The sequence below is a fragment of the Eschrichtius robustus genome, chromosome 20 (genome assembly GCF_028021215.1).
Source record: "Eschrichtius robustus isolate mEscRob2 chromosome 20, mEscRob2.pri, whole genome shotgun sequence".
NCBI classification, from domain to species: domain Eukaryota; kingdom Metazoa; phylum Chordata; class Mammalia; order Artiodactyla; family Eschrichtiidae; genus Eschrichtius; species Eschrichtius robustus.
Genome location: NC_090843.1, coordinates 18,931,722 through 18,940,883, shown reverse-complemented (window position 1 = coordinate 18,940,883; position 9,162 = coordinate 18,931,722). Strand labels below are relative to the sequence as shown.

The 9,162-nt window shown below is 59.4% G+C and overlaps 1 protein-coding gene across 2 annotated transcripts; it reads right to left on the bottom strand.

Moving 5' to 3' along the window:
* Positions 1 to 487: 487 nt before the first annotated feature.
* PPP1R1B (protein phosphatase 1 regulatory inhibitor subunit 1B) lies at positions 488 to 8,813 on the bottom strand. 2 transcript variants are annotated; one of them, XM_068530814.1, is made up of 7 exons: positions 8,733 to 8,813; positions 7,005 to 7,065; positions 6,698 to 6,720; positions 6,167 to 6,245; positions 2,801 to 3,004; positions 1,352 to 1,471; positions 488 to 1,259 (listed from the first exon to the last, which is right to left on the bottom strand). In XM_068530814.1, exons 1-7 carry the CDS (start codon positions 8,811 to 8,813, stop codon positions 1,210 to 1,212), a joined length of 618 nt encoding a protein of 205 aa, XP_068386915.1. In that variant the 3' UTR covers positions 488 to 1,209. The 2 variants fall into 2 exon arrangements, with proteins under 2 accessions (XP_068386915.1, XP_068386916.1); XM_068530815.1 differs by having other exon boundaries at positions 6,167 to 6,242.
* Between the last annotated feature and the right edge of the window lie 349 nt (positions 8,814 to 9,162).

Below are 9,162 nucleotides of genomic sequence, written 5' to 3'. Positions count from 1 at the left end.
GCAGCCCCGCCCCCAAGCCCTCGGGCCCCGCCCACAAGGGGCGGAAGTGGGGGCTGCAGCTAAAGTTAGGCCTGAAAGGATCTTCCTAACGGTAGGGGAGTTGGAAAGAAGCCCAGGGGCATCATCCTTATTGGGCCACATAGGCCTGGCACTGTGGAGAAAAAAGGGGATCTTCCTGAGGGGAGGCCCGTGGGGCTGGGGGACAGGCCCTTTGGAGGGATCCAGTTAACTCTTGAAGGACTCCTCTTTCCCCCTCTGCCTCTTTCAGCCATCCCCAGCAGGATCTAGAACTCCTGTGGTCCTTCCCAAGAGGGCTCGGAGCTTGTCAGCAGTCAAGGCTCCAAACTAGAGGACTGGACACTAGGGTCGAGGACCTGACCCTTGGATGACCACCACAGGGTAACAGGGAGACCTGTTACCTCCTCCCTCTCCTTTCCCCTGAAAGAGAAGTCTCAGCAGTTATTTACAAAGATTTATTACAGCATGGGAGCGGTTCAGTCCTGGAGTCAGGGAAGAAGGGAAGGGGGCAGAGCAGCTGGAGGACAAGGAGAGCCTGGCTCCCCCACCATGTGCCCCCCTAAGGACTTATACTAGGCGGCATTCCTGGCATCAAAGCACAAACAAAATGCAACAAAGCAGCCTCTGCCAGTGCATCTTCCAGGCACCCAGGCTGGGGAGCAGTTGATAAGGGGAAGATTTCCGAAATGTTGAGGCTGTGGAAAGGATGCCTGAATCCTGGGGCCTGGTAGAAGCCAGTGAGAGGGGTGGTGACTTGGAATTCCCCAGGGGATGGAGAAGGATCTATGGGCACTTAAAGTTCTCAGTACCCTCTTTCCCCAGATCTTAGGGTCCTGCCCTGTGGGTTTCCTGTGCCCAGGGGAGAAGATCTGGGGAGTAGACTTGTGAAGGATGAACCTTTGTCCCCCATTTACTGGATTTCCCAATGCAAGCTCTCTCACATCCCACCACCCACTGGGTGAATGGGGGAATGACTGGCAGGGGTAGGCATCAGGCAGCAAGTGCCCAGGGACTCCGGGCATCAGCCAAAGGTGGGCAGACAAGCAAACACAGACCAGCCCTAGTCTTCTAAGTCAGAAGCCGCAGCCCTAGCAAGTGAGGGGAAGGGTACAAAGTAGGGTGGGGACAGAGTGGGTTTCTACGGAACAGCAATGCCCTTGCCACTTCTTCTGGGAGATGCAGGGCTGGTGCCTATGTGCCAGGTTCAGGGTGAGCAGGGCGCTGTGGCTCCTCCCCAGGTTCTGTAAGGCAAGCAGATGGACTTAGGGTCTGGCCACGCCCACCAAGATCCCAGCCCCGCCTCCCCAGCCCCCACCCCTCCCCCAAACCTCACCATTTAATGCCGGGTCTTCCACTTGGTCCTCAGAGCTTCCGTCTCTCTGGGGCTCATCCAGAGGAGGCGGGCGCTCCCAGGGACCCTCCAGACCTTGGCCACAAGTAGTCTTCTGCCCAGCTGTGGACAGGAAAGAAGGGATAAAAGCACAGGCTCTGAGTATCCATCTGGCTGTCCTGGAACAGGAGCCGAGTCTCTCAGCTGGCTGTGGCTAAGATTTCTGAGGGTATCGTGGTATAGTGGAGAGAGCACTGGACTAAGACAGCTCTTGCAATGACTAGCCATATGACTTAGATAGGTCCGTTGTTACCTCTTTGAAGGGGACGGTAAGAGGGAAATTGTGTAGACTGCCTTAAATAAGATAATAGTTAATACCCTGCAGCCCAGCGCCGGCACCTAGGAGCTGCTCCAAGATTGGTGGCAATTGATATTGCTCCTTGGTCATCTTGTCGTTTGACCCACTGCCCTGCTGCTTTCCTAAGGGAGCAGTCTCCTCTCACCTCCTCTTCACCTGTTCTGGGGGGTCCCCGTGGGAGTTGACTCACCTCTTCCAGCTGGAGCTTTTGCTCCCGTGGCCGATGCCCCCACTGCCAAGGCAGAGAGGAGGCCCACGCCATTTTTGGAGGGTGCAAGGGATGGACACTTCAAGCAGGAGTGGTTGGCTATTCTTCATCCCCATAAATAATGGCACCAGAACGTTTAAGGTGCACTGGGAGGGATAGATGTGGCTGGCCTGGGCCTAGAAAGAACTGTCCTGGGAGGGCTGAGATCTTCCCGCCTAGGAATTCTCTGGGCCTTGGGACTCCCTGTGGAGATTTTGGGATTTGGGGTCTCTAGCTCTGAGGCCTTCTGTGTACGTTTCATGCCCCTCCCTGGCCCCTCTCTTCCCAGGCAGCTGGGGTTGGAGCTACAGCCAACGCAGCTGGTTCTTGAATCCTACATTCTCCATCTAGACACTAGAGGGCACCCTCTCACCTCCAGCCTAGGAAATAAAAAAGGGGAAAAGAGCCACAGCTTCCTGGGGAGGACTCATCAACCAGCCCTGTGCCTCCCAGCAGAGACCACATCCTGTGTTCAGAAATGCAGGCGATGGGGGCACTGGATACTCTTAGTCCACTATCCCCCATCTCCTTGCACCTCCCAACTGCCGTGGATGGAAAGTCCTTTCTTGGGTCTAGCCTCAAACCTCAGGTGGCCTTGCCTTAATTCTTAGGGAAGAGAGGAATTATTAGAGGAAACCTGATTGGGAGAAGGACTGAGTCAAGGATGGGAACAGCCCAGGGGTCAGGTAAGGCTGAGTGCAAGGCATCCTGTGGGATGAGAGAGTGGGGAGGCCCTTTACATGTGTGAGAAACTGTGAACCGGGAGGGGGTGTTCCAGGACACTCAAGGGGGATCCCACCTTATCTGTGGGGGTGGAACCCCGGCTTCACAGCCCCGTTCAGCTTACCAGACCCCCTGCTGCCCTTCAGGATTTCAGCCTGGCTGTCCTCCTCCTCCTCCTCTTCTTCGTCATCCTCCTCCTCCTCCTCTTCTTCCTCTCTTGGGTAGCCCAGCTCCCGCAGCTCCCCCAGCTCATCCTCCTCCTCTGAGGCCTGGTTCTCACCCACGTTGCTGATGGACTGCAGGTGAGACTCAGCAATGCGCTGCACAGCTGGCACAGGGGGACCGGGAAGGCAGGGGTCAGCCAGGCCCAAGAAGTGGGAGAGGCATGTGGCCCAGTCCCCAGCCTCCATCCCGTGGGCCTGGGGCAGAGCTAATCCCCCACAGGGGTCTAGTTCAAAAGCTAAAAGCTGCCGGTCAGCCTGCTGGGGGCCAGACCAGGGCAGAAGCAGCAGGGGGTAGACTCTTGATCGTGTTTGGCTCTTAAGCTGTCCAAAGATGCTGCTTCCCCAGAGGCTGGCACCAGGCAGCTCCTGCCAAGCCGGACAAGAGCAGGCGGGTACAGCAGCAGCTTAACATTCCCTGGCTGGGGAGATTGTCCCCCAGCTACAGCCCCTGGGGAAGGCACAGGGCCTGTGGGCCAGGCCCTGGGGGATTTGTCCCTTTCAATTTCTAGGGGAGTGCCCAGCCTGCTTAGGGCTCACTGCTCACCCCGATCCTGCCCACCACCCCATGCTGGGCTTGGTCCCCACTCCCTGGCACTGCCCCATTATAGATGCTACCCCACACACCTCTGCCCCAGGCTCTAAGAGGTAGGAACAGTTCTGAGGCTAAGGACATAATAGTCTGCAGCCAGTGAAGTCCGTGCCTGGGGATGCGGCGTGCCCAGACGCAGCCCCCACAATCTTGACCCACATCCCCGAGCTTCAGCTCCCTCTGCGGTGACCTAGAAAGCAGCGAACACCACCCACCCCCCCCAACGCCACCAAGGCCTGCTGGGATAGGACCTAGCAAGGGAACAGTGTGGGCAGCTGGAGAGAAGTTTCCAAAAGATGGAAGGGAATAAGGGGTTAGGAGAAAGGGGCCAGGGCTGGGGGACTCTGGGAGAATGGCAGGGGGTGAGGGGACCCTGGGAGGAGTGGCTAAGACAGAGGCAGCAGGGAGGCCAGGAGCTGGTGGGATTTTAGAGCATTTGGGTCACTAAACTCAAGGCCCAGAGACCAGGTGCCGGAGAGCTGGGACCTGCAGTTGCTGCAGCTACTCCTTGCTCCGTAGGCAGCCCCTCCCCTCAGAAAGCCGAGAGGGGGCAGATCCAGGCTGGAAACCTCCAGTGGAGGGAGCAGGGCACCGCTCTCCTGCCAACTCAGGGACAGGCACAGAGGGTGCATTGTGCCTGCCTGCTGCCCTGCCTTGCCCCGAGCTCCACCCGGTGCCTCCTGCTGGCTCTGGGCAAGCTACCCAGGCAATAAAAGCGCAATAAATTACCCCTCCCTGTCCTTGGGGACACGGCAAAGCTTCACCTTGAACCAAGTGTGAGAGTTCGGCCTTGGAGAACCCCCCTCAAGCCAAGACTCAATGTCCACCCTTCCTTGGGGGCCCTGAGCTTCTCCCCCTACAAGTCCCCCACCCTGCCAGATGCTTTCCCTGCCCAGAAAGGAGCCAAAGCCTATAACACAGTGCCCTGCAGGTTCAGAAGGGTCCTCTGAGCGTTGGGGAAGGGAGGAAGGGAGGAGAGGAGGTGGCAGCTCGAGCAGCCGGGGGAGGAGAGTTCAGTTCTTCAGTTCGTGAGCCACAGTGTCAACAATAGGTGTGCACAGCCCTGTGCTGGCGCCCCGTGAGCCTCCCGCGTGCCTCGCCTGCCTCGTGCCTCGCAGGGCTCTCTGGGGTCTCCCCCTCATCCTCCCAACTGTCTCCTAATCCCTCTGTCTCCAACTCTGGGAACCTGAGTTCCCCCCACCCAAGTGTCCCTTTTCAAGCTCCAAGGTCTCCAGCACAGCCCCCGCACCCCTCTCCTGGCCCCTTTCCACCGCCCTGCCTCTCCCCATTCAGACCCTCCTTAAGTTGCAGCCCAAAGGGGCCACGGGGGTGGGGGCACATTTCTGGCCATCTTTTTCACCCCAGCCCTCTGCCCCTTGCTCACAATCAAGAGTCCAAGGGTAGTTCTTCCCTCTCACACGCACTTGCCCCCAACCCAGCCCAGGATGGGGAGGAGAGAGATTTCTCATATTCTCTCCTGAGAAGATGCCACCTCCTCCCTCATGCCTGCTTCGGGGGCTGGCCTTCCCCGCATCCCTACAGGTAGGAAGTCCTTCCAAAAGCTGAACCCACTGCCCGCTTGCTATCCCTGCATCGTCCTGTCCTTGAGGAAGAGAAAGGGCACCTGCCCTTCTCTCCTCTCTCCCCAGTCTCTCTGCTCCCAACCTTGGCCGGCAGGCTGACAGGTGCACCTGTTGACCTTGGCCGGTTACTGGGAACTCATTAAACCCACCCTGGAGGGAGCTCTCCGCACACCCTTCTGGTTCCCTCCCTCCCAGCCTCCGTGGGAGGAGGGGCTGGCCAGGCAGGAAGAGCCTCAGATGGGAGCTGAGGTGGGTGTAGGAAGGCATCCTAAGGCTTAGTTAGGAAGAGACCCTCCCCACACCCCAACCTGTCCCACCTTCTCCTCCAGGTGTATCTCCCCCAGCTCCCCCCGGAAGCCAAGTCTCCAGGCCGGCCCTGAAGACCCCTGTGATTTCACACCTGCTTCCCTTTGCACACCTTCCTCCCTCTCCCTGGAATGCCCCTCCATGCCTGGCCTGCCTGTGGAATTCTTATTCATCCTTCCCATCCAAGCTTAAACACCCTCTCCTCTGTAACTCTCCCTGACCCTTTGAGGTGAAGGGCCCCAGGAGGGCTGAGGCCAAATCTTACTCTTATTTTTGCCCAGCGCCCACCAGGGGGGCCTGGCATACACTACGTGTTTGATAAGTGAGTGCTATAGGAATGACTTGCCTTTTGGTATAGAAAGGAAAAGCAGGAACAGAAGCATCAGTGTGCAGACCTGTGCAAATGGCACGGGAATGGGAGAGGAGAGCAAGGGGTGCAGCCCAAAGAAGGTGCCCTTCGGGGAGGAGGAGGGGGAGGTGGTCCAGTGCTTGCTTGCAAAGGAGGTGCAGAGCTGAGTCTCTTTATGTTGACGCCTACTTGTTATGTACCTCTTTTCTTTCAACCCCACAACCTGATTTTAAGACCCATGCCACTCTTTTCAGCCTCTGGGCTCCTTCTTTTTACAAGGCCAAATTAAGAAAGAATTGGTCTCTAAGTAGGGATTGGGGTGGGTACACGAGACTATCCCTCCCCACCAACAAAATCTCAACATGTCACACACACACCCAATGTCAGCCCAGTTGCAGGGCTCAAGGGGACAGCCCAACTGATGGGTGGGGGACAGTACCTTTCAGCGAGGGGGGTGTGTAGGCACAGGGGTTGGCTCTCTTCGACTTGAGGTGGTGCCCCTCTCCTGAGGCTCTCTGCTGGGGAAGTGCCAGGTTAAATGGGCTTACAGAGGCCCCTTTCCTTCACCCTCCCGCCATTCCATCCCACCAAGGCAACCCGGGCAGACTGGTCTAGCCTCTGTTCTCAGGTCCAGGCCCAGGCACTGCTGCCCCTCGGGTCCTGCACCTCCTGCACTGAGGCTGAGGCTAACTGGCGGCTTTGGGAGGGGCTCCATAGCCATGGCCTGGCTCAGAGCAGGACCCTGGCTTCTGGAGGCCCAGCCTGAGTCTGAGCAGAGGAAAGACAAGGGCAGAGGAAAGGCAAGGGCAGGGTGCTGGTGGCACCCTGGCACCAGGCACTCTCACTGAGGTGCCAATTGATATGCTAATGTCCTCCTGGGTGGCACGCTGAGTTAGCTGGGAAGTAATCCCCTCCACCCCATCACAAAGGGCCCTGGCATCCCTCCTTCCAGCTGCCCCTGGAAACTCACCTGGTGGGGTGAGGCGTCCTCCTCTGAGGGAGGCCACCAGTGAACCGAGCCGGAAGAAGAGGGAAGAAGGAGAGAGAGAAGAGAGAAAGAATCTGAATTACTTTCCCCAAAGGCTCAGTCTCTGTGCCCTTTCCCTCCTGGTGTTGGAAGGTGCCTGGTCAATAAATGAACCCAATGGAGCTGTGCTCCCAGACCTTAACCCCCCCATCTTCTGCTCAGTCTCCTACTCATGGGACTTTGGCAGGGGCCTCAAGAAGGCATCAGGGTTAGGATGGGGCCAGGACTAGGGGGCAGGGTAGGGGCCCACCTGGCGAGGAGTGCTCTGAGAGCCGGAACAGCATGGCAGGGGTTGGTCTCCTGCGCCGGATCTAAGAAGATAGAGAAAGAGATGGGGGGGGGGGGCAGGACAGACACCTGCAGCCCACTCCCCACCCGCTACCCAGGCAGCAGGGAACAAACAGTGCTTTGGAGTCCCCAGGGAATCTTTGAATCAAAGACTGTCAGAGCTGTAAGGAACTCCATAGCTCACCCAACCCCCTCATTTTACCAAGGTGAAAACCCAAGGCTCAGAGAGGTTCAGCAAAGAGCTCAAAGTCACACAGCATGCCAAGGCAGGGAAGGGACAAGAAAAATGCATCACTGGCTCCCAGCTGACGCCCATCCCACTCCATGGCTACTCCAGAACTGCCACCTCCCTTTCTGTCTTCCCCTACCAAGGCCCTTCCTCTCTCATTTTTCAAGACATCAGACCTCAGGACCTGAAGCTGGCTGTGGAAGATGCCTCATGGGCCATGGCACCCACATGGCCCTGCCTATCTAAGGTCAGCTCAAGGGCTCCAGGGAAAGTGGATCCAGTTGCAGAGGGAGGCTGAGCCTGGTACTGCAGGCACCTCCAACCTCACACTGAGGCTCAGGTGTGGCTCTGACCCGCAGACCCACAGGGGCCTGGGTGTGGTCTCTGGGGGCCTGGCTCTGGGTCCCTCTAGCAGTATTTCTCAGGCTGCAGAACTCTTCACCCAGTCCTCATAAAAAACAAAAAGTTGCCATCCTTGGTACATGAGCCAAGCTGAACCGGGGGGGGGGGTGGGGGGCGCACTGAGCACTCCTAGTGACTCACCCCCCTTCCCCCCAGCTTGGCAATCAGACCAACTGTCAGTTAATTAGGTCCCCTCTGAGCTCCAGGGAAATGTACAAAGAGAACCAGGTGAATTAAGCTGAAACTGCCACCTCCCTCTGCCAAGCTCCCAACACTGCCCTCCAGACCAAAAGCTGCTTGGGCCGGGGACCCAACCTGCCCCCATGGCCGCCTAGCTCTCCCCAAAATGACTTGGCTCCACTCTCACTGCGCTGTGGGGTGCCAGCTGCATCTCAGCAACAAGTGAATGGCTAGGTTGCGGGTGGGGGGCAGAACCCTCTTCTCTCCCTCCATCACATCCCACCCCCCACCCCCACCTCAAGCCCTTGAAGGCCTCCAGTCCCCAGAAAGGCTGTCCAGAGAACTCAGTTGTCTGTGGGAGGACTTCTGGCTTCTGTGATGACTGGTCATCACCCTCCCCCCCCCCCCCATGTTGCCATGTTGTGGCTCTGTCTAGAGGTCAGAACAAGGTTCTGGCGACCCCAGCCCAGGCACGCAGGGTGGAACTAGAGAGAAAGCCAGAGCGTGGGGCAGCTGGGCGGAGGCCTGCTCTGTGTCATAGGTCAGTGTACCATGTTTCTCACATCTGAGCGGCACCAGTGGTCCGCGTGGAAGTTTAGGGAACGAGGACACTGTGCAGGGTCCAGAGGACCGTCTGCCCTCCCCGGGGCCGCCCGGGATTCTCCCGCCCCGGGATGAGGACAGAGGCCCCGGGGAAAAAGTTGCACGAGTCTGCAGCGAACTTCACGCGCTGCCCCGCGTCCCCGCCGCGTCCGAGGCGGGCCCGGGACTACTTCGCCCCCGTCTCCCAGGCCACTTCAGACCCCGGAGCGCAGAGGAGCCCGGGTGCTTAGCTGGGGTGAGGGGGGCGCCGCCGGGGCTGGGGCGCAGCCCCCTTACCATCTCCACCTGGCGGGGGTCGAGCTGGCTGGGGGGCGCGGGCACGGAGAACTGGATCTTCTTGCGGTCCTTGGGGTCCATGGCGGGCGGGTGGTCGGTGGGCGGGGCGCGCGCCGCGGGGTCCGGGGCTGGGGTCCGGGGCTGCGGTCCAGGCGCGCTGCTCAGGGCGCCGCGGCGACAGCGGGCTGAGTGCGGCGGGGAGGAGCAGGAGGGCTGTTCACGCACAGATAAAAATACCGCGCCGGCGAGGGGAGGGGGCGCGGGGGCGGGGGGCGGGGGGCGGCCGCCTGCTCGCCTACCCCGCCGGGCTCCGGGGCTCGACCGTGCCTCGGTGCCTTCGCGCCCGCACCCCGGGCTCCCCGGCTCGCGGGTCTGGGTCCCTGTCTCTCCCCTCCTTCCCTCGCTCTCTCTCAGTGTCGCTCCGCCCTTC

Excerpts from the sequence above, each read along its gene's own strand:
- PPP1R1B (XM_068530814.1), bottom strand. The coding sequence starts at position 8,813 with ATGGACCCCAAGGACCGCAAGAAGATCCAGTTCTCCGTGCCCGCGCCC. Across the intron at positions 6,246-6,697 it reads AGGACGCCTCACCCCACCAG|CAGAGAGCCTCAGGAGAGGG; the intron begins GTGAGTTTCCAG and ends GCACTTCCCCAG. Across the intron at positions 1,472-2,800 it reads GAAGGGCAGCAGGGGGTCTG|CTGGGCAGAAGACTACTTGT; the intron begins GTAAGCTGAACG and ends TCCTGTCCACAG.